Genomic DNA, 27076 nt, shown 5'->3' with positions numbered 1-27076 from the left:
AGAATAGAGTATTAATGGTAAGGCTCTTGGCAGTGTGGTGGATCAGAGGGATCTCGGAGTAGGAGTCCACAGGACACTCAAAGCTGCTGCGCAGGTTGACTCTGTGGTTAAGAAAACATACGGTGCATTGGCCTTCAATCATGGGATTGAGTTTAGGAGCTGAGAGGTAATGATGCAGCTATATAGGACCCTGGTTAGACTCCACTTGGAGTACTGTGCTCAGTTCTGGTCACCTCACTATAGGAAGGATGGGGAAAACTATAGAAAGGGTGCAGCGGAGATTTACAAGGACGTTGCCTGAATTAGGGAGTTTGCCTTATGAGAATAGGTCGAGTGAACTCGGCCTTTTTTCCTTGGAGCAATGGAGGATGAGAGGTGACCTGGTAGAGGTGTATAAGATAATGAGAGGCATTGATCGTGTGGATAGTCAGAGGCTTTTTCCCAGGGCTGAAATGGCTAGCACGAGAGGGCACAGTTCTAAGGTCCTTGGAAGAAGGTACAGAGGAGATGTCAGGGTAAGTTTTTTCTTTACACAGAGAGTGGTGAGTGCATGGAATGGGCTGCCAGTGACGGTGTTAAGAGACTCCTGGACAGGTGCATGGAGCTCAGAAAAATAGAGGGCTATGGGTAACATTAGATAATTTCTAAGGTAAGGACATGTTTGGCACTGCTTTGTGGGCTGAAGGGCCTGTATTGTGCTGTAGGTTTTCTATGTTTCTAACTCATAGCATCTATTCCTGGTCTTGAACTAAAACCACTGAAGTAAAGTTAATAAGAGCATTAGAGAATAATCATAGCCCTGGGACAAAAATGATGTAAGAAATGCACAGGATCGAAAGAGACAGCAAGCTCCATCACAGGCAGAAACCTTCCTGCCATCAAAGACATCTTTGACAGGAGGTACTTCAAGAAGACAACAACCATGAGTAAGGAGCCTCACCAACTAGGACATCCCCTCTTCACATTACTACCTTCAGGGAGCTATTACAGCAGCCTGAAGACCCACACTCAACAGTTTCTTCCCCTCTACCACCAAGTTTCTGAATGTTCCATGAACACTACTTCACTATTCCTCTTTTGCAATAATTGTTATTCACTTTTATTCTAACTTTCACTATTTGCTTATGTCTTCCACTGCACTGCTGCCACAAAATGGCAAATTTCATGGTGTACTCTATGTCAGTGATAATAAACTTGATTCTGATTGCTGTCCCATACATTTTGGAGCAGCTCCTTAGTCAAAAAAAAACTGCTGTTTGGATAAGAAAAGGAACAGATGGGTTTGGGGATAAGTAAGGGAAAAGTTGGGAAAATATATCCACTATATATTTAGGGTGAGCCTAAGACAGTAGGGAAGAAGAAAATAAACACTTGAACAGCAGAGAATGTAAGATTCAGACATGTTTAGGTTAAAAGAGGTCTTGCCCAGATTGAAAGAAAACTAAAAGGCTCATTGGCCATAATCAGCAGTGAGAAGTAGTTAATCAGATGCAGGAAAGGATACAAACTAAACATCTAGTAACAAAAAGCTTGTTGCCTAAGATAATGATAGACATTAATTAAGATATTATTTCCATTTTCACAGTGGGAATAGATATTACAAAAAGAACAAAATGGCTAAGTTTAAAGAGAGCATCGACTGGCTGATGGACAATAAGAGAGTTTACAGGGACACGAGGGACTTCAAATGCTGGAATCTGGAACAAAATAAAATACACATTGCTGAAGGAACTTATCAAGTTAGGAAGCATCTGCGGAAAGACATTTTGGGCTGAGATCCTTCAAGTGAGCTGGATAAAGGGTCTTGACCTAAAACAGTAACTATCCATTGAGTGCTTGGGATTTCACTGCACAAAAAAAAATAAACTGATTAAAAATGTTAGTTTCTCAGTAAAACTACTTTTCACAGCAGTTCACAGATTAAAATGAATGAATTTACAGCTACCTGATCTATCCACTTTAGGACTGAAAACATCTTACAATAATGGAAGATTAATTTATACAACTAGAAATAGAAATGAAATAGTGAGAAACTTTACTCCTTCAACTTAATGAATTTCATCTTGCCTAGGTATCAACCCCTCACTATGTGGTAATCTTGCCACTTGGAGGTCCCATATAAATGTACAAGTTGCTGGTAGTTGTTGAGCCAAATTAGGGTTGGCGACAGCAATTCATCAGAGATTCATTATTGTTCTTTGGGCATCTTTAAATAAATATTGTTGACATAAGACATTTTTTGGCAGAAGTTTGCTGCTGTGTGCAAATTTAGATTTGTGAGGGACAGAAATGAAAACATCATTGTCTATATAATTTTCAATCATGCTGATGGCATTCTGGCCTTCATTTTGTTTTTTTATTTGTTCATTTTCTCATTGTATGGCCAATTATCATTATTCTATTTTATTGAGATACAACATGGAATAGACCCTTCGAGCCATTCGGCTCAGCAACTCCCAATTTAACCCCAGCCTTATCATTGGGCAATTTACAACGATCAATTAACCTACCAAACGGTACTACTATGGACTGTGGGAGGAAGCTGGAGCACCCAGAGGAAACCCACACAGTCTCGGGGAGAACGTACAAATTTCTTACAGACAGTAATGGGAATTGAACCCATATCACTAGTTCTGTAAAGTGTTATGCTAATCACTAACACTACCAAGAACAAAATATTGCCCATATTGTCCCAGATTTTTATCATCCCAGTGCTAATACTTCTAATATTCTTTCATGTTTTAGCTACACCACTGAATTGTCATCTCGGCCTCCATCACTGGGCCTATTCAATCCAGGAGTACTGTTGTAACTGGTTACACTTTGGCAATTCTGAAGATTTTCATTGTCTTACATAGCAACAATGGTAAAGAACATAATTTAAATAGTTACTGTATATAACATGCACTTTTTCCAGATCTTTCTCTGGGGCTTTGGAGTCTTGTTCGGGGTTGGAATGCTTCCAATTGCCTGGTTTTTTTTGATAGGACTATACCTCCTTGCAGTCTGCTACTGTTTATTAAGTCACCCATAGCTGTGCTGAAAAACTAGATAGCTTTATGAGCCAAAGAACTACTGTCACCTGTGATGTTAATAGTAGTGCATGATATGGTGTATTCCACCATAAAGTAGTTGTGTTACTTTGGTGAGAGGGATTTTCATTTTCTCCAAAATGAATCTAGATTGAGCCAACTCTTTAAAGTTTTAGAAGAAGAAAGTTATCTTGGTAATGCAAAACAGGTGAAGGTGCATTGTTAGCTCACTTACATTCCACAAGGCCTTCTACACAATATAGCTAATGGAAAAGGAAATTGGGCCTAGCGTAATTCCATCCACCAATTCAATGCTGCTTGTCTCTCACTGCCAGTGAAAACATAATTCAATCTCCTCTGAGATTTTGAGGATGGCTTTGAATTAATATATATAGAAGCCTGGAACAGCTTCTTTCCAATATTATTTCCAAGTCAGTGACAACTTTTCCAGCCACTCAGCAGGGGGTAATATGGCCTGTGGTATTTTCTACCCTCTCTATAGCATACCCAATTTTTTATATTCACTGAAACCAGAGTACAGTTTTATTAAACAGGATGGAATCTCCATTGTACATTTTGAAGAATAAGATGAGAGCATGTTAATTTTAGACAAAACAATGGTGTTTGAGACAGAGAAACACAGCACTGAAATCAGCCCTCCAGTTCATCAGATCCATGCCACCTATTAACATTTCATTTACTTTGATGTTAGTCCTATTTGTATTCTCTCTACATTCCAATAAACTCCCCATTTATACTTGGAGCAATTTACAATGCTCCTACAAATTGCACATCTGAGGCTCTTTGCTTCAGCAAAATTACTATGGAGATATAGCAACTGCTATCCATACTCACCTTTATAACGGAGGAATTCGGAGGGCATACTGTGGAGTAGTGTTGAAAAGATAAAAGATCCAAAATTAACCATTGCTGGTTCATTGCTCTTCCATTTGATTATACTTTTGCAGGATTCAGCAAACCAGACCAGGCATGATCAAAGACTTGACTTAAACTTCATTTTTTGCCATTTATTCTTGCGATAAAATATTACACCATGTTGAGTGAGACTCCAGCATCTTACTAAGACATACTGTAATTTCTGCTGAACAATCTGACTGGTATAGGAAAGCTATTTTTCATGGATATGGAATCCAGTTTCCTCAAAATAATCATTTGAAAATTTTACTGATCTTAAAATAATACAATCATATGCCAGGGTCCTGTTTATTGACTTCAACTCACAGCTTAATATGATCATCCCTCACAAGCTGGTGGTAAACTGTCCTCGTTGGGTCTAAACACCTCTCTCTGTGATTGGATCCTGGACGTCTCGACAGGAAGACCACAGTCGGTCCCTGTTGGCAGCAACATCTCGAGCTCCATCACGCTGAGCACCGGCTGCATGTTCAACCTACTGCTGACACACGATTGGACTGCCAGATCCAGTTCCAACAGAATCAAGTTTGCTGATGCCACAGCAGTGGTTGGCCTCGTGAACAACAATGACGGGGCAGCGTTCAGATGGGAGGTAGTGCAGCAGGTAGAAGGAATTCCACAGATTCACCATCCCCTGGCTAAGGAGACTCCCCCTCATTTCTTTTCTAAAGGGAAATCCATATCGATACCGCAATCTTTATTCCATTTTTCATGATTATCTTTAAGTTTATAACTCCTTTTAACTTCCTGATTTGCTGTCAGTCAGAATTCCTCAATGCAATTAGCTGCCCAGTCAAACCTGCAGAGATCACATGTAATAATATCTGACATTGGAAAAGAGAGAAATAAAGATTTCAAGGTAATGGGCAGATTTCAGCTGCGAGCCCAAGGTCAGCTGTGAGTTCTATTCCTTCACCACTGATATGGAAATCCAAGGCGTTGTAAATGCCAGGATGGTAAGGTGGAACACTAAAGGTGAATTGTTGCACCTCAGTAGGTGAAATGCAAAGAGTCAGTGCACTGTAAGATCCTTAATAGTGATGATGAGCAGAGGGGCCTTAGGGTCCAAGTTCATAGCTCTATGAAAGTGGCTACACAGGTTGATGGACTGGTCAAGAAGGCATATTACATGCTTCCACTGAGTTCAAAAGCCACAAACTTTAATCTGCAGCTTTACAAAACTCTAGTTAAGTTGTATCTGGATTATTGCATGCAGTTCTGGTCACCCCATTTTAGGAAGGATGTGGAGACTTTGGAGAGGTTGCAGAAGAGGTTCACCAGGGCATTGCCTGGATTAGAGGACAAGTGCTCTAACAAGAGGTTGGACAAACTTGGGTTATTTTCTCCGGAGCGGTGGACGCTGAGGGGAGATCTGATAGAGGTTTATAAGATCCTCAGAGGCATATATAGAGTAAACCATCTTTTTTGAAGGGTTGAAATGTCCAATATCAGGGGGCATGCATTTAAGGTGAGAGGGGGTAATTTCAAAGGAGATGTGAGGGGCAAATTTCTTACACAGAGAGTGGTTGGTGTCTGGAATGCGCTGCCTGGTAGAGGCACAAACATTAGAAACTTTCAATGATATGGACGTTGTGGGCAGAAGAGATTAGTTTAGTTGACCATTTCATTACTAATTTAATTGGCAGAAAGGCCTGTTCCTGTGCTGTACTGTTTTATATTCAATGTTCTACAGTACGTAAGATGGTCTAGGTAGCATGGTCAAATAGACTTAAGTGTTTTAATTTATATTCTACAATATAATTGGTGCTTAGCCAAATGTTTCAATTATTTGAGTTGTTTAGTCTTGCATCTGAGGTAACAAGTGAGAACTTCTAATCATTTTCTCTCAATTTCTCTTCTCCTTTCTCTATTCCACCATCTTGTCAGGATAAACAAGCGTTTACCATATTTGTGTAGTATGTAAAGGTACATGCAGGGATCTAATGTTGTATCATCAGATAATAGATACTAGATATACAGTATCACACTAGATAATTAAAACTAATTCAGCAATGTAGGCGCACTCTTTATCCACAAATTGGCATGCCACATGTAGAAAATATTGTTTTGCATATATTACAGATACTGAAAATGGCAGCAAGCCATGTACAAAGTTATCTTACACTTACAGGAATGTCACTGTTAATTCCACTTCCTTTTGGTTGAGTATGCATATGTTGAATGGAGGTTTATTCAAGTCCCAGTAAAGTGCCTATAAAAATTATTCACCCCTCACCCTTGGAAGTTGTCATGTTTTATAGCATTGAATCACAGTGAATTTAATTTGGCTTTTTGATACTGATCAACAGAAAAGACTTTCGTGGCAGAGTGAAAACAAATATTGAAAAGTTGGTCTAATTTTATTACAATTATTAAACACAAAATAATTGATTACATAATTACTCACCCCATTCAAGTCAGTAGATGCACCTTTGGCAGCAACTACAGTCTTGAGTCTGTGTGGATAGGTCTTTATCAGCTTTGCACATCTGAAAACTGCAATTTTTCCCTATTCTCCTTTACAGAACAGCTCAAGCTCTGTCAGATTGCATGGGGATCATGAGTGAACAGCCCTTTTCAAGTCTAGCCACAAATTCTCAATTGGACTGAGATCTGGACTCTGAGGTGGCCACTCCAGGACATTAACTTTATTGCTTTTAAGCCACTCCTGTGTCGCCTGGGTTTTTTGCATGCAGTCATTGTCTTGCTGGAAAACAAATCTTCACCCAAGTCACAATTTTCTTGCTGACTGCATCAGGATTTCCCTGTATTTTGCTGCATTCATTTTACTCTCTGACTTCACAAGCCTTCCAGGGCCTTCTGCAGTGACGCATCCCCGCAGCATGATGCAGCCATCACAATGCTTCACGGTAGGGATGGTGTGTTTTTAATGATGTGCAGTACTTGGCTTATGCCAAACATAACATTTAGTCTGATGGCCAAAAAGCTCAATTCATTAGACCACAGAACCTTCTTCCAGCTGACTTCAGAGTCTCCCGCATGTCTTCTGGCAAACACTAGCCGAGATTCCATGGGAGGTTTTTTCAACAGTGGTTTTCTCTTTGCCACTCTCTCATAAAGCTGTGACTGGTGAAACACCCAGGAAGTTGTTGTATGCACAGTCGCTCCTATCTCAGCCTCTAAAGCTTGTAACTCCTCCAAAGCTGTCATGGGTTTCTCGGTGGCCTACCTCACTAGAACCCTTCTTGCAAAGTCACTCAGTTTTTGAGAATGGCCTGTTCTAGGCAGATTTGCAGCTGTGCCATATTCTTTCCATTTCTTGATGATTGATTTAACTGGACTCCAAGGGATATTCAGCGACTTGGAATTTTTCTTGTATCCATCTCCTGACTTCTGCTTTTTGGTAGCCTTTGTCGTAGAGTTGCTTTCAGTTTTCTTTTATCTTCATGTTGTAGTTTTTGTCAGGATACTAACTCACCAGTATTTGGACCTTCCAGATACAGGTGTATTTTTACTATAGTCAATGAAAACACCTTGACTGCACATGTTGATCTCCATTAAACTAATTATGTGACGTCTAAAACCAATTGGCTGCACCAATGATGATTTGGTGCTTCGTATTAAAGGGGGTGAACACTTATGCAATCAATTATTTTGTTTTTTATATTTGTAATTAATTTAGATCATTTGCAGAGATTTTATTTCACTTTGACGTGAAAGCCTTTTTCTGGTGATCAGTGTCACAAAAGCCATATTAAATCCATTGTGCTTCAATGATGTAAAACAATAAAACATGAAAACATCCGGGAGTGGGAGTACTTTTTATAGGCACTGTATGTCACAGCGTTGTACATCAAAGTAACCATCTGGATAGATCTGTCGATTGATATTTACTCATTTCAGTCAGTTGTGTTTCCCATCTATTGGGTTGGAGTGACATCAGTGCTAGAATTTGCCCTCTGGTAAATTACCACAATAAGAATTCTCAGTATATGGAGTTTATTGGGGTGTTGTATTAGAGCCTTTAATAACACAGAGATTGTGTGTAGAATAAGCTGATTAAGTCACTGAATAGTTTATAAAACATACTTAGAAGCAGGAATGGATCATTCATAAAACCATAAGACATAGCAGCAGAATTAGTCCATTCTGCCCATCAAGTCTGTTCTGCCATTCTATTGTGACTGATTTATAACCCTCTCGATCCCATTCCCCTGCCTTCTCCCCATAACATTTGATGCCCTGACTAACCAAGAACCTATCATCCTCCACTTTAAATATACTCAGTGACTTGGCCTCCAAGGCCATCCATGGCAATGAATTCCACAGATAAACTATTCTCTGGCTAAAGAAGTTCCTCCTCATCCCTGTTCTAAATATACATCCTTCTATTCTGAGGTTGTGCCCTCTAGTCCTAGACTCACCCACTTTGGAAAACATCCTCTCCACACTCATGACCACCTCTGGACCCTTTCCTATGCCAGCACATCTTTTCTTAGATAAGGGATCCAAAACGGTTCACAATACTCCAAGCCAATCCCTTTGTCATGTATCACCATTTCATAAAATCATGGTTATTCTGATAGAAATCTAAACTTTATGTTCCTATCTACCTGTGGTAATTTTTTATCTCTTTATTATCAAATCTCTATCTATCTATGTCTTAAAAATTATTCAAAGATTCTGCTTCCACTTCCCTTTGAGTAAAAGCATTCCAAAGGCCCTCGTCCCTGGGGCCTGATGCATCTGTCCCAGATTATTGAGAGAGGCGATTGCTGGGGCCTTGAGAGCAATCTTTGTATCTTCTTTTATGCACAGGTGAGGTTCCAGGGGTCTGGATAATGGCCAGATTTGTCCTTGTCTTTAAGAAGGACAATAATGGAAAAACAGGATATTATAGTCTGCTGAGCCTTACTTCAAAGTTTGGGAAATTATTGGAGAAGATTTTTAAGGGTAGCATCCACTCACATCTGGAAATGAATGAACTTATTAGGGAGAGTTAACATGCCTTTACAAGAGGAAGGACATATCTTGGAAATGTGGTTGAGTTACCTAAGTGTAGAGCAGTGAATGTTGTTTTGATGAACTTTAGTAAAACATTCAACGTAGTCCTTCATGATAGGCTGATCCATAAGATTAAATCACATTGGTTCTTAGTAAATTAGTTTCAAAGTTGGCTTGGCTATAGAAGCCAATGGGTAGTGATGAAGGGATGCTAATCTGACTTGAGGTCTACGACCAGTGGTGTTCACAGAGATGCTTAGGATTCTTGGGAGTATTGATGTATGTACATCGAAATCTTGGGATACATGTTCATAGCTTCTCGAAAGTGACAACACAAGTAGGTAGGGTGTTAAAGAAGGCATATGGTATACTCTAAACACAAGAGATTCTGCAGATGCTGGAAATCCAGAGCAACACACACAAAATGCTGGAAGAACAGAGTTACTTGGTACACATAGTATATGGTAAACTTGCCTTCATCAGTTGTGGCAGTGTGTGTATAAGTTAGGAAGACATGTCGCAGCTGTATAAAACTTTGGAGTGTTGTGTATAGTTCTGGATACCACATTTCAGGAAGGAAATGGAGGCTTTAAAGAGGGTGCAGAAGAAGTTCACCAGGATGTTACCCGGATTAGAGAATATTAGCTATAAGGAGAGTTGAGCAAGTTGAGTGTTGAGGGGTTTATTTATTCATAAGTACAGCGCAGAACAGGCCCTTTCAGCCCAATGAGCTGCACCACCCAATCTAACCGTAGCCTGATCAAAGGACAACTTACAGTGACCAATTAACCGACTGACCGGTATGTCTTTTTAAACTGGGAGGAAACCGGAGCAAGTGGAGGAGCCCCACGTGCTCACAGGAAGGATATACAAACTTCTGATGCCCTGAGCTGCAATAGCATCTCGCTAACTGCTGTGCTACCGATGGGCCCTCGTGGCTTAAGGGTGATCTGATTATGAGAAGGGTAGATAGTCAGAATCTTTCTCCCAGCATGGAAATGTCAAATATTAAAGACGTAACTTTAAGATGAGAGGAGGAAAGTTTAAAGGAGGTGTGTGGGACAAGTTACCACACAGGGAGTGATGGGTGCCTGGAATGTACGGTATGGGAGGTGATAAGAGCACAATGAACATTTAAGAGGCATTTGGACAGACACAGGAACCGTCTGGAGATTCAGTGAATATAGACCCTGTATTTGCAGATGAAATTAGTTTAAAGTGTCATCATAGTTGGCACAAACATTGTGGGTTGAAGGGCCTTTTCAATGTTCTATGTTCTATGAATCATCACCCTTTTATGGAAAAAAATCTTCAATTGTTTTCCGTGGATGACCCCTAGTTCTAAAGAACTAGTTCACAAGAAGAAACGTCTTCTTCACAACCATGCACTCAAATCCCCTCAGAACCTTATGTTTCGATCACACCATTTTACTCTCCTAAACACTGGGTACAAGCCTAGACTCTCTTAAGCCAACACACCTATTCCAGGTAATAGTCTAGTAAAGGTCTGAACTGCAGTAACATCCCTCCTTAAACAAAACAAAGCTCTCCACAGCATGTTAAAATTGAACCATTGCCAGTGCCCTATGTAATCAAAGCATAACTTTCATACCTTTGTTCTGAATTCCCTGATAATAAATACTAATGTTCTGTTCACTTTCCTAATTACTCATTGCACCTGAATGCTATTCTTTCAGAAGCAAAGACACTGGATCTCCAGACCCTCAGAGCTCTACACTCTCTCATCATTTAGATAATGTGCTTTTTCATTTTTTTCATGCCAAAATATACAGTTTCACATTTTCCAATATTATATTCCATTTGCTATAATTTGCTCATTCTTTTAATTCATCTGTTTCTTTTTTTCGTTCTCCTTACAATTTGTGCTCCCACCACTCTTTGTGGCTTCAGCAAATTGAGCAACCACACTTCGGTTCATTCATTCAACTTAATTTGTACAGTTCGTAAAAAGTTCCCAGAAACATGTAATTTATTATTAATCATTTTCTCCCATCACCTCCTCACCTCCCCTTTGCTGATGGTTTTCACTCTGACAGGTTTCACTCGGCCAGTCTTGCCCAAGCCATCTTTCAGGTCTAAGCAACAATGAGTGCGGTCCACGCAGATGTTTTTGCAATTTCCCATACATTTCTCAGGGAATTTTATACTCAGTGGCCACTTTATTAGGTACCTTCCGTACTTAATAAAGTGGCCACTGAGCATACGCTCATGGTCTTCAGCTGCTGTCGCACATCCACTTCAAAGTTTGATGTGCTGTGTATTTCGAGATGTTCTTCAGCACACCACTGTTGTAATGAGTGGTTATTTGAGTTACTGTTGCCTTCCTCTCAGCTTGAACCAGTCTGGCCATTCTCCTCTGACCTCTCTCACTAACAAGGCATTTGCCCCCACAGAATAGCTGCTCACTGGATTTTGTTTTGTTTATCACACTATTTTCTCTAAATTCTAGAGACATGAAAATGTGTGAAAATCCCAGGAGATCAGCAGTTTCTAAGACATTCAAGCCACCCCAGTCAAAGTCACTTAGATCACACTTCTCCCCCATTCTGATGTTTGGTCTGGACAAACTGAGCCTCATTTGAGGTAATGTTTGCATACGTTTATGTCATGAATTGCTGCCACATGATTGGCTGATTAGATATTTGCAGTAGTGAGCAAGTGTATAGGTGTACCTAATAAAGTGGCCACTGAGTGTAGCTGTGTGACATGACTGAAAAAAGGGTTTAACCAGAAAAGCAGTTCAGTCAGCAAATGTGAAAAAATATTTCTCTCCACTTGAGTGATTTGCTTCTGGATGATTGTTTCCTGTTGCTTTCTGTCAAGACTTTACTGCTGGTAAATTCAAGAATGGAATGGGATCATTAGAGTATGTCATTTTGATCTTGTCTGATTGTGTAAAGCAAGCAGTTCTGATTTGGTCATCTGTTTGCATGTCTCCCAACTTCCATTTCTTTTGAAGATAATGATCCAAAGTTAAAACAAACCACCTCTTACCCTTGTGCTATGCCACAAATTTTCTTCTGCACTTGAACCCTGCCTGAAGCCAGATGGTTTTCACACTGTCCTGTTCTGAAGCAGACCCATCAGTTGTGTTGAATCCTGGCCAATGACTATCACCCCCATTTGGTCATAACACATTATAGCTGGCTTTCTCCCCACCCAAGGTACATTCAGGCAGTCACACTTGCATGATGCAGCTGAAGTTGTTGGATACTAGTCAATGGCCAATCTTTCTTTTAATTTAGATTAGATTAGATTATGAGGACGTGCAGTCCTCTTTTATTGTCATTTAGTAATGCATGCATTAAGAAATGATACAATATTTCCTCCGGTGTGATATCACAGAAACACAGGACAGTCCAAGACTGAAAAACTAACAAAAACCACATAATTATAACATATAGTTACAACAGTGCAACAATACCATAACTTGATGAAGAACAGGCCATGGCACAGTAAAAAAAGTTCAAAGTCTCTCGAAAGTCTCACATCTCACGCAGACGGGAGAAGGAAGAAAACTCTCCCTGCCATGCCCGACCACAGTCCGACTCTGAGTCGTCCGAAAACTTCGAGCTCCGATCAGCCCTCCGACACCGAGTACCGAGCACCATCTCTGCCGAATGCTTTGACCCCAGCCTCGGTCGCCAGTAGTAGGCAAAGCCGGGGATTTGGGGCCTTCCCTCCGGAGATTCTCGATCGCACAGTAGCAGCGGCAGCGAACCGGGCATTTCAGAAATTTTTCCAGATGTTCCTCTGTGCTTCTCATGTCTGTCTCCATCAAATCAGAATTGTGCACAGCATCCTACTTACAAACACGATATCATTTCACCGGAGAGCTGCACGTGCTGCCTTTTCACGTTTTTTGACCATTTACAGCTCCCTTTTTACCACACAAAGAATGAAGCCAATTAAGACCATAAGATATAGGAGCAGAAATAGGCCATCTGCTCCAGTATTTCATCATGGCTGATCCATTTCCCTCAGCCCCAATCTCCTGCCTTCTTTTTGTATCCCTTCATGCCCTGACTAATCAAGAATCTGTCAGCCTCTGCCTTAAATATATCCAATGATTTGGCCCCCACAGCCGCCTGTGGCAACAAATTCCACAAATTCAATGCTCTCTGGATAAGGACATTCCTCCTCATCCCTGTTCTAAATGGACGTACCTCTTTTCTGAGGCTGTGTCTCCTGATCTTAGACTCCACTGTCATAGGAAATATCCTCTCCTAATCCACTCTATCAAGGGCTTTCAACATTCAATAGGTTTCAATGAGATCCCCCTCATTCTTTTGAATTCCAGTGAGTGCAGGCCCAGAGCTATCAAACGTTCCTCATATGATAAGCCTTTCAATCCTAGAATCATTTTTGTGAACCTCCTTTGAACTCTGTCCAATATCAACACATCCTTTTTTAAATAGGGGGCTCAAATCTGCTGACAGTACTCCAATGAGGCCTCACCAGTGCCTTATAAAGCCTCAGAATTGCTTTTATATTCTAGACATTTCAAAATGAATGCTAACATTGCATTTGCATTCCACACTGCTGACTCAACCTGTAAATTAACATTTAGGGATACCTGCACAAGGACTCTCAGATTTTTTAATTTTCTTTCCGTTTAGAAAATAGTCTACTTTTTTATCCCTTCTACCATTAACACAGCACAGGGAATAGCATGGTTGCACAAAAAGATCTGCGTGAACATGGTGGGCCCATTTCTATAAGAGCAAGGATCCGAGTGGGCATCGTGCTGGTCTGAATGGACTTAGCTATCCTTTAAGGACAGTCTCTGATGCAGTAAATGTAGGAGAGGGGCAGAGATTGGAGCAATTAAATCTGCCATTAACTAATGGGGCAAGGCTCTGTAAGAAAAGTCCGGCTTACTTATTGAAAGTAAATTATCTCATTTTGTGTAGCTCATAATGAATAAGTATTACATAAATTAGAAGGTTAATAGGTGCCAAGAAATGATGTTTTCCCCCTTTTAATTTGTATGGAAGCAGTCTGGAAAGGTTCACGGTGAAATTGAAATATCTTTAGTGATTGAGAGAGAACTCTACAGATTGTTACAGTATCTGATGATTAGACCAGACAGTGCTCAGAGAGCATATCAAGCTATTGACCCTTAATTTCCTAACAGAGTTTCTTGGCCTGTGTGGTTATTGGTTTATACAGACAATTTTATTGGATTTTTGGCACAATTTTCCTTTCACTTCCTGGGCAGAGGCAGCATTGTATCACATCCCTAATTGAGTATATTGTATTATGGGGATGCTTTTTTAAAAAGCAATGTTCTTCTTATAATTAGCAATCTACAAATATGTCATCACCTTTATACTTGCTTCTGACATTCTAAGAATTCGTCTCCATTACATACTCTATTTTCCCAGCGTTAAATCCACTAACCTGCTGCTTAGTTTACTATCGGACAACAACCAGTGAATTAAAATATTAATCCATCTGGCAATGCTTTGGTCACAAACTGAGCCCCTAGTAGAAAGCAAAAACATCTGCCCCCAGCTGGTAAGTGAAGCTTCATTTCCAGCCATTAAAGTCAAACGCTTCGTTTCATGGTCCCTGCCCCTGAACTGTTTGAGCATCAAATGCTCTTTAGTCTGCAGAAGCTTCCACTCATGTTTAGGAACGGGCTTTTTGAACAAAAGTTGGACTGCTGAATGTCTTAGTAAACAATTAATCAAACTTACTTGTGCAATTAAAATATTTGCAAGTTAATTGCTGTTTTATTTCAAGCAACACACATAAAAGTTGCTGGTGACCGCAGCAGGCCAGGAAGCATCTCTAGGAAGAGGTACAGTCGACGTTTTGGGCCGAGACCCTTCGTCAAGACTAACTGAAAGAAGAGCTAGTAAGAGATTTGAAAGTGGGAGGGGAAGGTTTTATTTCCCCTTGATTTGTTGCGGAATGGTAATATACACTTAGTGGTCACTGTACTTAGTACCTCCTGTACCTAATAAAGTGGCCTCTCGGTGTATGTTCATGGTCTTCTGCTGCTGCAGCCCATCCACTTCAACGTTCAACATGCTGTGCATTCAGAGACGTTCTTCTGCACATCATAGTTGTAACACGTGGTTATTTGAGTTTCTGTCACCTTCCTGTTAGCTTAAACCAGTCTGGCCATTCTCCTCTGACCTCTCTCATTAACAAGGCAGAACTACCTCTCACTGGATACTTTTTACACACAAAATGCTGGAGGAACTCAGCAGGCCAGGCAGCTTCTATGGAAAAGAGTAAACAGTTGATGTTTTGTGTTGAGACACTTCTGATGAATTCCTCTAGCTGAGTTCTTCCAGAATATTGTGTTACTTTGATTTCCAGCATCTGTAGATTTTGTCTTGTATTGGATATTTTTTTTTATTTATCACATCATTCTCTGTGAACTCTAGACCACCGTTTTGCTTGAAAATCGCAGGAGATCATCAGTTTCTGAAATACTCAAACCACTCCATCTGGCACCACAACCTTTCCACAGTCAAAGGTACTTAAATCACATTTCTTCCTCATTCTGATGTTTGAAAAACTGAACCTCTTGACTATGTCTGCATGTTTTTATGCATCGAGTTGCTGCCACATGATTGGCTGATTGGATATTTGCATGAATGTGCAGGTGCACCTATTAAAGAGGCCACTGATAATCTGAATGTTCTTTAGACAACTGCTTTGCCATAGTAACTAACAATGACATCATTTTTAAGCATTTATTATGTTTAAAATCATCTAAAATCCCACCCCTTTCCCTCTCTGATATTCTTTGGCCTTGCACCCTTAGACTTCCAGCCTCCTGCAGTCCCCATTTTCGTTTGGGCCACCGGTGATACCATAACTCTTTATAAAATAACTGAGTTCAAAGACTAGAAATAGCTTGTTCAGGGTGAGAGGACCACATGGACAAAAGTGTGGAGTCTGTGTGGCAGGGTTCACTCTGATGTGACCACATTTACTGGACGGCATGATAGCATAATTGTTAGCGCAATTGCTTTACAGCACCAGTGATCACTGATGGGGTTTTTGATCCTTGCTGCTGTGTGTAAGGAATTCGTACATTCTCCAGTGTCTGTGTGGGTTTCCTCTGGGTACTCTGGTTTCCACCCACATTCCAAATGGTTAGGGTTAGTGAATTGCAGGCATGCTATGTTAGCACTGATAGTTATGACAATATCTGAGGACTGTGCCCAGCATAATCCTTGGAATATGTTGCTCATTGATGCAAATGATGCATTTCTCTGTATATTTCAATGTACATATGACAAATAAAGCTAATGTTTAAATTTAATTTTTAAATCTTTTTGTCTCTCTTTGCTCCATGTGTTGTTGGCAAGCCAGTTGCAGATGAACTAGAGTTAATTTCTGAGTGATGTGACGTGGGGAATGTAAGTCAGCACCAGATCTACTCTACAAAATCAGCTGTGCTGCCGACTGTACGTGACCGCTGGCCAACCAGTAAAGTCAACACTTCAGTTCAGATTAATTAAGGACGGACAATAAACACAGATGTAACCTTCATCCCATGAATGAACGTACAACATTGACTTGTATCCAGTTGGAGCTGAGCTGCAGACCCTGAGAGCAAGTGGCTTCCAACAGTCTTGAACTACGCCATTGGCGGGAGGGAGGGCATCAAACAATCCGAACCCTGACACTCAATGAGGAGAGTGTAGTTTGTGCGTCAGATCCCGAACCTGCTGTGAGGCTTTCTCTACAACTTCTCCGCTCTCGATACTGTATATCTGCTTCTCTTCCTTCTCATTCTCTCTCTTTCTTCACCACCTCACTCACGGCCTTCTTTTTCCTCTTTGCCACCCCACACCATCTGCATGTACATCATTGGTTCTTGCCCGTACAATGGAAAATGTTTCTTGCACCTGATGCAACACACACACAATGCTGGAGGAATTCAGCAGGCCAGGCGGCATCCATGGGAAAGGGTAAACAGTTGACTTTTCGGGTGCAGACCCTTCATCTCTTACCTCTTATAGCTTGCCTGGGATGGCTTGCATATGGTTTACTGAGATTCAGAAGGCCAAAGAAACCTGAAATAGCCTCATTGGTATTCATCCTTAACATCTGGTTAGTGGTTAGGGTTTGAGTATAACAGGAAGGAGCAGTTACGTATTGCTATATTTCAATATTAGAAAGTTCTTGGGAACCATTTACTTGCAGATTCTTTCTTCCTTAGATCATGAGCAATAAACCATCAAATGCATGAGATTAGGTGAAATCAGCAGGACGACTGGGTATTTACCATTTATTATTAACAACATTAAGGATGCGCATTTTGTGTGTGATATGTTCCTTTAATGTGTCTTGCCCAAAAGCAGTCAAATTTAAATTCCTGATTCTTACAGAGGACTTTCCTTTGATAAACTGCCACCTATTGTATTTCAAATGATGGATGAATTTCTCCATAGTTCAAATGGCTGGCAGTTTTTGTTTTTCTAATTTTTTTTTAAAATATACACAGAGAATTGCATGTATGAAGTATTTCAGCAGCATCTCCAGATTACACAGATTTCCTATGCCTTTGTTCAGGGTGATTTAGTGTTTCATAACCACAGGGGTGGGATGTTGTAACATCCAATGCATCAGGACTACTCATTCATAATGGTGCTGGACGTGATTTATATTATTTTGTGAGACGTTCACAGCGTTTTACTGGTGTTTTGAGGATTTCACCCTTTTGGAGTTTAGTAGTATGATAGGGTCAGAGAGGGGCTTTGGTGGGGTCTGAGAAAATGTTAACAATGCTTCGGACTGCAGGAATTTGTTTCCAGACGGACATGATTACCTCGTGAAAGGTTACATCCCGTGATTTTCAACCATTGTGAACTCATACCATGGAGTCTTGCAGAACCATAGAGTCATAGAAAAGTACAGCACACAAACAGGCCCTTCGGCCCATCTAGTCCATGCCAAACCATTTAAACTGTCTATTCTCATCAACCTGCAACCTTAGGAGGCAGTGATCATAACATGATTGAGTTCACTGTGAAATTAGAAAAAGAGAAGCCGAAATCTGATGTGTCGGTGTTTCAGTGGAGTAAAGGAAATTACAGTGGCATGAGAGAGGAACTGGCCAAAGTTGACTGGAAAGAGACACTGGCAGGAAAGACGGCAGAGCAGCAGTGGCTGGAGTTTATGTGAGAAATGAGGAATGTGCAAGACAGGTATATTCCAAAAAAGAAGAAATTTTCGAGTGGAAAAAGGATGCAACCGTGGTTGACAAGAGAAGTCAAAGCCAAAGTTAAAGCTAAGGAGAGGGCATACAAGGAAGCAACAATTAGTGGGAAGACAGAGGATTGGGAAGTCTTTAAAACCTTACAAAAGGAAACCAAGAAGGTCATTAAGAGAGAAAAGATTAACTATGAAAGGAAACTAGCAAATAATATCGAAGAGGCTACTAAAAGCTTTTTCAAGTATATAAAGAGTAAAAGACAGGTGAGAGTAGATATAGGACCGATAGAAAATGATACTGGAGAAATTGTAATGGAAGATGAGGAGATGGCAGAGGAACTGAACAAGTATTTTGCATCAGTCTTCACTGAGGAAGACAGCAGGATACCGGACACTCAAGGGTGGCAGGGAAGAGAAGTGTGCGCAGTCACAATTACGACAGAGAAAGTACTCAGGAAGCTGAATAGGCTAAAGGTCGATAAATCTCCTGGACCAGATGGAATGCACCCTCGTGTTCTGAAGGAAGAAGCTGTGGAGATTGCGGAGGCATTAGCGATGATCTTTCAAAAGTCGGTAGATTCTGGCATGGTTCCGGAGGACTGGAAGATTGCAAATGTCACTCCGCTATTTAAGAAGGGGGCAAGGAAGCAAAAAGGAAATTATAGACCTGTTAGCTTGACGTCGGTGGTTGGGAAGTTGTTGGAGTCGATTGTCAAGGATGAGGTTACAGAGTATCTGGAGGCATATGACAAGATAGGCAGAACTCAGCATGGATTCCTTAAAGGAAAATCCTGCCTGACAAACCTATTACAATTTTTTGAGGAAATTACCAGTAGGCTAGACAAGGGAGATGCAGTGGATGTTGTATATTTGGATTTTCAGAAGGCCTTTGACAAGGTGCCACACATGAGGCTGCTTAACAAGATAAGAGCCCATGGAATTACAGGAAAGTTACATACGTGAATAGGGCATTGGCTGATTGGCAGGAAACAGAGAGTGGGAATAAAGGGATCCTATTCTGGTTGGCTGCCAGTTACCAGTGATGTTCCACAGGGATCAGTGTTGGGGCCGCTTCTTTTTACATTGTACATCAACAATTTGGATTATGGAATAGAGGGCTTTGTGGCTAAGTTTGCTGACGATACGAAGATAGGTGGAGGGGCCGGTAGTGCTGAGGAAACGGACAGTCTGCAGAGAGACTTGGATAGATTGGAAGAATGGGCAGAGAAGTGGCAAATGAAGTACAATGTTGGAAAGTGTATGGTTATGCACTTTGGCAGAAAAAATAAACGGGTAGACTATTATTTAAATGGGGAAAGAATTCAAAGTTCTGAGATGCAACGGGACTTGGGAGTCCTCGTACAAGATTCCCTTAAAGTTAACCTCCAGGTTGAGTCAGTAGTGAAGAAGGTGAATGCAATGTTGGCATTCATTTCTAGAGGAATAGAGTATAGGAGCAGGGATGTGATGTTGAGGCTCTATAAGGCGCTGGTGAGACCTCACTTGGAGTACTGTGGGCAGTTTTGGTCTCCTTATTTAAGAAATGATGTGCTGACGTTGGAGAGGGTACAGAGAAGATTCACTAGAATGATTCCGGGAATGAGAGGGTTAACATATGAGGAACGTTTGTCCGCTCTTGGACTGTATTCCTTGGAGTTTAGAAGAATGAGAGGAGACCTCATAGAAACATTTCGAATGTTAAAAGGCATGGACAGAGTGGATGTGGCAAAGTTGTTTCCCATGATGGGGGAGTCTAGTACGAGAGGGCATGACTTCAGGATTGAAGGGCGCCCTTTCAGAACAGAAATGCGAAAAATTTTTTTAGCCAGAGGGTGGTGAATCTATGGAATTTGTTGCCACGGGCAGCAGTGGAGGCCAAGTCATTGGGTGTATTTAAGGCAGAGATTGATAGGTATCTGAGTAGCCAGGGCATCAAAGGTTATGGTGAGAAGGCGGGGCAGTGGGACTAAATAGGATAAAATGGATCAGCTCATGATAAAATGGCGGAGCAGACTCGATGGGCCGAATGGCCTACTTCTGCTCCTTTGTCTTATGGTCTTATGTGTAAAGTAGGGGCAGTTTAAATTATTACTTATGATATTAAACCAGTCTATACAGTATGTGCTCTGTTCAAGGAAAACTAGCAAAGATAGTTGATGCAATGTAAATTAATTCCCTATCCTAAGAAAGCAGAAAATACAGAACTGCTTCGGGTTCATCTATAGTAGCCAATGAAGATAAATGCTAAGAATGGAACTATAGTCCTGCTCTTTCTTCAATTAAAATATGCCTGATACTTAGCTTAAGTTCTACATTCCTTCATTCCCCACCCCCCAAATCATTTAAAGCCCAATTCAAAATTCAAAGTACATTTATTATCAAATTATGTATACTATATACAACCTTGAGATTCATCTCCTTACAGGCAGCCACAAAGCAAAGAAACCCAATAGAACCCATTAAAAAAAGAGCATCAAACACCCAATGTGTAAAATAAAATAAATCTTGCAAACAATAAAAATAAACAAATAACATTTGGAACTGAAGTTCACAAAAGTGAGTCTACAGTCATGAAACCAGACTTCACTATAGTGGGTCCTGAATCCCATTAGTTGCAGGGCACAGTCTCAGTCCAGAGCAGAGCTGAGTAACCTCGCGGAGCAGTGAGCTGAATACCAGTCTTTACCTTGCCTCCCTGACCCTGGCCTGCCCTTAAATTGGCCAAACCTTGGGTCATATCTCAATCTTGGATCCAGGCCCTACCTCCTTCATATGCTCTCTGGCCCAGAACCTACTGGCTCAATTTGGCCTGGCACTTAGCTCAATCAAATTACAACTTGTTCCTCAGTCTTAAGCCTGGATCCTGCTGCCTTGACTCTGTCTCACCTTGGATTTACTGCTTCAAATCAACTCCAATCCCTCTCCAGCAATAGTCAAACATTGGCTAGTTTCCTGCTCTCAGGCTCAGGCCCTGCCACCTCAATTTGGCCTGTACATGCCATACCACAACCATCCTGCATCTTCAACTCTTCAGTTCACACTGCAAAAATGTCAGGTCGTACAGGTGTTTCAAAAGCCCATCTCCAAAAGGAAAGTTGCAGGCTATTGATTACAGTGATCGTTTGAGAAAAAATATCAGTAATAAGGTAGTTAGTAGTTGTGTTAGCTGCCAGCAAGTCGTCACTGTGATTCACCAGTGCCATATTAAACCAGAAACCAATTGGTCTCTGACTTGGACATACTCATTAACTGAGCATCTCTCTATCACTTAGGTAGACTAGTCCATAAGTTCACTATTCCCAGAATGATGAAATTCCTGTTCCAAATGCCCAGTACTTTACTTCAAGTCTGTGACTCCTGTTTTAGGCAATCCCGCCCAAAGAAATATCCTGCTCTTACCCTGTCAAACAGTATCAGAATATTGTATCATTTAATGAGATCTCCTCCTATTCTTCTAAACATTGTCTGCTTAGGTTCTCTGCACAAATTCACAGGCTAGCCTCATGAACTTTAGTTGCACTCTCTCTTTCGGAAGTATATCCTTTCCTTGCTAGAGAAACCAGATGCGTACATACAATTCCAGGTGCACTCTCACCATGATTCAATGGAATTGCAGTAAAATTCATTTATTTTTGTACTAAAATATTCTTGAAATGAAGGTCAAGATATCATTTGCTTTTATAATAGTTTGCTTTTATTGCATATTAACTATCAAAGACTTGGTGTACAAAGAAACCCAGATCCCATTGAACACCAACAACTTCCAGTCTCACACCACTTAAAAGTTAGTCTGCTGTTCATATTTATTTTCTACAGAAGTGATACCTGCTATATCTTTTTAAGATTCACTCAGCTTAACTAGTATACTTGCATTCTCCTCACATTGTCACCCAGTTTTGTATCAAGTCGGAAGTACTATAGTTGAACACATTGATTGTGAGCAAAATTGTCTGTAGAGACAAGATCCCTGTAGCATCCAACTCAACTCAGCCTTCAAACCTAGAAAGACTTGTAAATCCGTAGCCTCTAATTTCTCTGTCTTCTAAATCTTAATCCATATCAATATATTAATCCCATCCTATGTTCTCTAATTTTGTTTAATAGCCACTTACATGGCACCATATTGAAAGCATGCCAGAAGTCCAGATACATAACATCCTCTGGTTTATCGTTGTCTGCCCTGTTAGTGACGTCATCTAAAAAAACACTCAAGTTTGTCAAACTTGATTTCTCTTTTATAAATTCATCTTGACACAGCCCAATTGTATTACTATTTTCTTTGTCTCATATACCACTTCTCTAATAATGTTCAACAATTTTCCCCAACTCTGACAGCAAGCTAGCTCGTCATTTTCTCTCTCCTTCCTCTAGTAAGTAGTGGGGTTGCGTTAGCTGCCTTCGAGTATGAAGGAACTATTCTAAAATCTAAGGGATTTTGATAGATAACAAGATTTAAAGAGGCATTGTCAAGGTTCGGAAACAGAAATTTGTTTTGAGTTTCTGAAATTAATGTAATCCTTCTGATTTTGAATAAACTTTTACAATAACCACAAATTGACTCAAGGGTTACATTTGCATTAACTTAATTGCTTCACTTTGAAGAAAGCTACTTACTTTTAAAAAAAGCTGAAGTTATTCCAACCCAGTTGTGCTAAAGTACAGACCCATTTTGCAGTTTTCTAGTTTGATTCTTATTTAATTGCTTATTCTTATTTCATATTTAAATTCTTATTTCAAGTTGATTATGAATATGCAGGTCTTGCCGATAAAAGCAGTTTTCATTACACGACTTTAAATGCTTTTCAGAAGTTAGTAGTGAGCCACCTTCCTGAAGCGCTAATCATTCTGTTGATGACACCGCGTAGGAAGCTCCAAAATTATGAATTCAGTGATGATGCTATTGAGTCACTTATAAGCATTGAAGACTCCACCCAGGAACATTTAAATCCTTGGCACTTCTTTCAAATGGTGTTTAGAATCAGAATCAGGTTTATTATCTCTAACATATGTCATGATTTTTTTGTTTTGTGGCAGCGGTACGGTATAATACATAACAATTACCATAAATAATAAGGAGAATATATTTAAAAATAGTGCAAAAGGAGAGCAGATTAGTGAGGTAGTGTTGATGGGTTCATGGGTCATTCAGAAATCTGATGGCGGGGGAGAAAAAGCTGTTTCTAAAATGTTGCACGTGCACTTTCAGGCCTCCTGTACCTCCTTCAGCCGGTAGGAATGAGAAGAGAACATGTCTTGGACAGTGAGGGTCCTTCAAAATGGATGCTGCCTACTTGAGGCATCACCTTTTGAAGATGTCATTGAAGGGGGGAAGCTAGCGCCCATGATGGAGCTGGCTTGGTTTACAACTGCGTAATTCTATCCAATTCTATGCATTGACATCGCCATGGTAAGTGTTGATGCAAACGGGCCGAATGCTTACCACCATACATCCGCAGAAACCTGCTAGTGTTCAGGGTTGAGGTTTATTAATTTATCATCTGAGGGGGATGGTCAAATCTGTGCGATAATACCCCAAAATTAGGTACCAGCTCCTGGACATATGCGAGGAAGCGCGTGCGAGCTGGGAGCGAGTTTGCTGTGAATGAGTTCGGTGCTGGGTGGTCCGTCTGGTTTTGTTCTTACTGTGTTTCAAGTAGTGGTTTTGATAGAACTGCACCATTTCAGAAGGCAATTAAGGTGCAACCACACTGTTGTGTGTCTGGAGTCACCTATAGAGGATTTCCTTCCCCTTAGGTTGTTACTGAACCAGATCAGTTTTCAACAACAATCCAGTAACTTCACGGTCACCATTCTAAGAGTGGCCTTGTTTTAAACTCCAGATTATTTAACTTATCTTCAGTTGTTGTGACAATATTTCAACTCCCACCACTGGATAGTTAATCTAGTATTCTAGATTTCCGGAACTCAAACACTTGCTGTATTTTGCAACTTGCAGGCTTTTGTTCTCATTATTGTCTTTGGTCTGTCTCCTACATATCTCCATGTTGACTTCACTGTTTTTCTTTAATTTTCATATGTGAGACAGATGTAAAGATCTGCAGATCTCTTGTTTCCAGAATGTAAAATATCATTGCTCCAAAAATAAAAGCAGACTGTTCTCTGGCTTACAGTCTAAATGGAGAGCACTTTTACATTATAGGTTCCAGCTCATTCTTGTGTAAGCCTTATAAGGTATGTGTATAAGTGTGGGAAAGGATATTTGGGCACCATTACAAACAGCCCACAACCACTGCTGAGTTTGCAAACTAAAGAAGATGAGTTTAAATTGACCTTTTCACTTTACTATAACTTAATGGATTAATTAAAACAACAGTCAGCATTTCGTCTCGTCAGTAAGTACTTCCTCAGTGGTGAGACTGTGGAGAGCCTCATAGCTCACCTGCAGGATGGAAGGTGGTAACAGACACGAGCGTGGTGTTTTGTCTGCGTCCCGACTGCAGCTGCCCTGAGCATCAGCAGTAAGGAAATAACAGCAAGCACAGCTGCTGGAATGCAAATAGTGGCAGAAGTAGTTGACAAAGTGATCAGTAACTCAGCTGGAACCACCCACTCTAACCTGCACTTCACCTTTGCAAGCCAGTTGTTTCACATTAATACCACAGCCCAGAATTCACTCCTTGGAGCTCAATATTTGCTTGAATTTTATGAATTGAAAACAACAGTGACTTTTTGCATGGATAGAAATATATATTAAATTATGATAATGTAAGCAAGGCTACATAAAGCAGAAACATGTAATTTTGTCCAACCAGTTTATACCAATGTACAAACGTTTGTATATATTCAAGGATCTTTTTCCCCTTTTTTCCTGCCTAATGATAGTGTGGTAGTTAGCATAATACTTTACAGTACAGGCAACCAGGGTTCAATTCCTGCCACTTTCTTTAAGGAGTTTGCATGAGTTTACTCCAGGTGCTCTGTTTCCTCCCACAGTCCAAAGACGTACCAGTTGGTAGATTTTGATCATTGTAAATTGTCCCGTGATTAGGCTCAGATTAAATCGGGGGATTGCTGGGAGGTGTGGTTTGAAGGGCCTATTCTGAACTGTACCTCAATAAAATAAAAAAATAAAATGAATGTAACAGTCTTTCCCTCTATCCCTCATATGATAACCTGGCATCCTCTTAAATACAATTCAATTCAGTTGCTCCCTGTGATAGAAAGCTCCACATACCCACCAATCTTTGCCTAAAAATGAATTCCCTATCAAATTTATATGCCACTATCGTATGTTGGTGGCTTCTAATTATGTTTCTCCCACAAATTGAAATATTCCATCTATACCCAATCAGTTGAAACACTTTACTATGGCTCAATGAAAATTTTAAAGGGAAAAAGAGCGATGTGGTTATATTTTTGGATATGTATTCCCTTGTGTTTCTGGTAACATCCTTGTAAATTTTCTTTAGAATGACATCCCCATTTCTATATTGTTTTCATAACATAGTGGGCAGAATTCTACCCCGTACTCAGAATGATCTAATCAAGATTAAAATGGCTTTGTATTACTCACCTACTTTTAATTTTCTTTCACTGTGAATAGCTTGTCTTTGCTCAGACTCTCTGCTTTCTTCGTAAGGCCAAATAGCAGTCTATAAGATCATAAGATTATAGAAGCAGAATAAAGCTATTCAGCCCATCAGGTCCACTCTGCCTTTCAATCATGGTTGATCTATTTTCCCTCTTAGCACTTCTCCATTTAGCTTTTGATGTCCTTACCAATTAAGTATCTTTCAAAAATCCATTCTAAAGATACCCATTCTGTAGATATCCAATCACTAACAAGGGAAGGTCTGCAGATGCTGGAAATCCAAGCAACACACACAAAATTCCGGGAACTCAGCAGGGCAGTCAACATCTTTGGAAAAGAGTACAGTTGATGTTTCAAACCGCGACCCTTCAGCAGTCCTAAATGGTCTCGGCCCAAAATGTTGACTGTATTCTTTTCCATAGGTGCTCCCTGGCTTGTTGAGTTCCCAGCATTTTGTGTGTGCATCCTGTTACTGTTACCAATTCTCTCCATTACCTCTTCAAGACATTCTATTATTTTGGTCAAGGATGATTTGCCTTTGTGATATCGTGCATGATTATGCATGATTAAAATGTCTCCTTTCAAGTTCTTCTATTCTTTCCTTTATATTTCCCACCATTACTAAATTGACTATAATCCCCTAAGCATGTTCTACATTAGCATAAGTATTCCACATTCCTGTTCCAATACCATATCCCTTCATTCCCACCACCATTTAAAGCTCAGTCGGTCTCTGATCTGAAGATACCCAACAAATGAACCTCTCTCTACATCCCTTGAATAGACTATTTCTAAGATTCACAATTCCCAGGCTGAGAAAACTCTTGTTCTGAATGGCTAGTCACTTGTTTCAAAGCTGTGACACCTGGTTCTGGGCACTCCTGCCCAAAGAAATATCCTGTATTCACCCTGTCAAACCCACGAAAATATTGTATTTTTCAATGAGATCATTTCCATTTTGTTCATCCATGTATCTATATGGGAGTCTCTTAAATGTCCCTAATATATCTGCCCCTTTCGACATACCAGCCCCTCTGTCAATTAAAAAAATACCTTTGACTCCACCCTCCCAACCTCATGCCTCCTTCAAAACACCTTAAGGTTGTTCTCAGGGTATTAGACGCTGGCTGGCCATTCTATCTACATCTTTTATCATCTTGTAAATTTCTATCAAGTCACCTCTCTACTTCCTTCTCTCCAAGGAGAAAAGTGCTAGTTCACTCAACCTGTCCTATCTATCAATTACTTGGACGAAGAAATCATGTATGATGCTCACGCTCCAAAAGCTGGATCTGAATTCGGATTTTGAGGAAAATACATGAAGGTTTTGGTTAGAAATAAACTAAGTGAGCTGGTGAGGATATGGCAGGTGAGGTATAACATG

The 27076-nt window shown here is 40.4% G+C and overlaps 1 protein-coding gene across 4 annotated transcripts in view; it reads left to right on the top strand.

The window, feature by feature from the left end:
* Positions 1-27076, top strand: part of runx1 (RUNX family transcription factor 1) — a 234243-nt gene that overhangs the window by 51225 nt on the left and 155942 nt on the right. For 2 of the 4 annotated variants that reach the window (XM_072260047.1, XM_072260044.1), the window contains exon 2: positions 15356-15447. The exons of the other annotated variants lie outside the window; for them this stretch is intronic. In XM_072260047.1, the coding sequence (XP_072116148.1) occupies positions 15356-15447 (92 nt within the window). The remainder of the gene's footprint in view (positions 1-15355; positions 15448-27076) is intronic. 4 annotated transcript variants of the gene reach the window in all.

Source organism: Mobula birostris, chromosome 6 (genome assembly GCF_030028105.1).
Source record: "Mobula birostris isolate sMobBir1 chromosome 6, sMobBir1.hap1, whole genome shotgun sequence".
Lineage (NCBI taxonomy): Eukaryota > Metazoa > Chordata > Chondrichthyes > Myliobatiformes > Myliobatidae > Mobula > Mobula birostris.
Note: the sequence above shows the minus strand (reverse complement) of the source record. Positions and strands in the feature narration are given on the sequence as shown.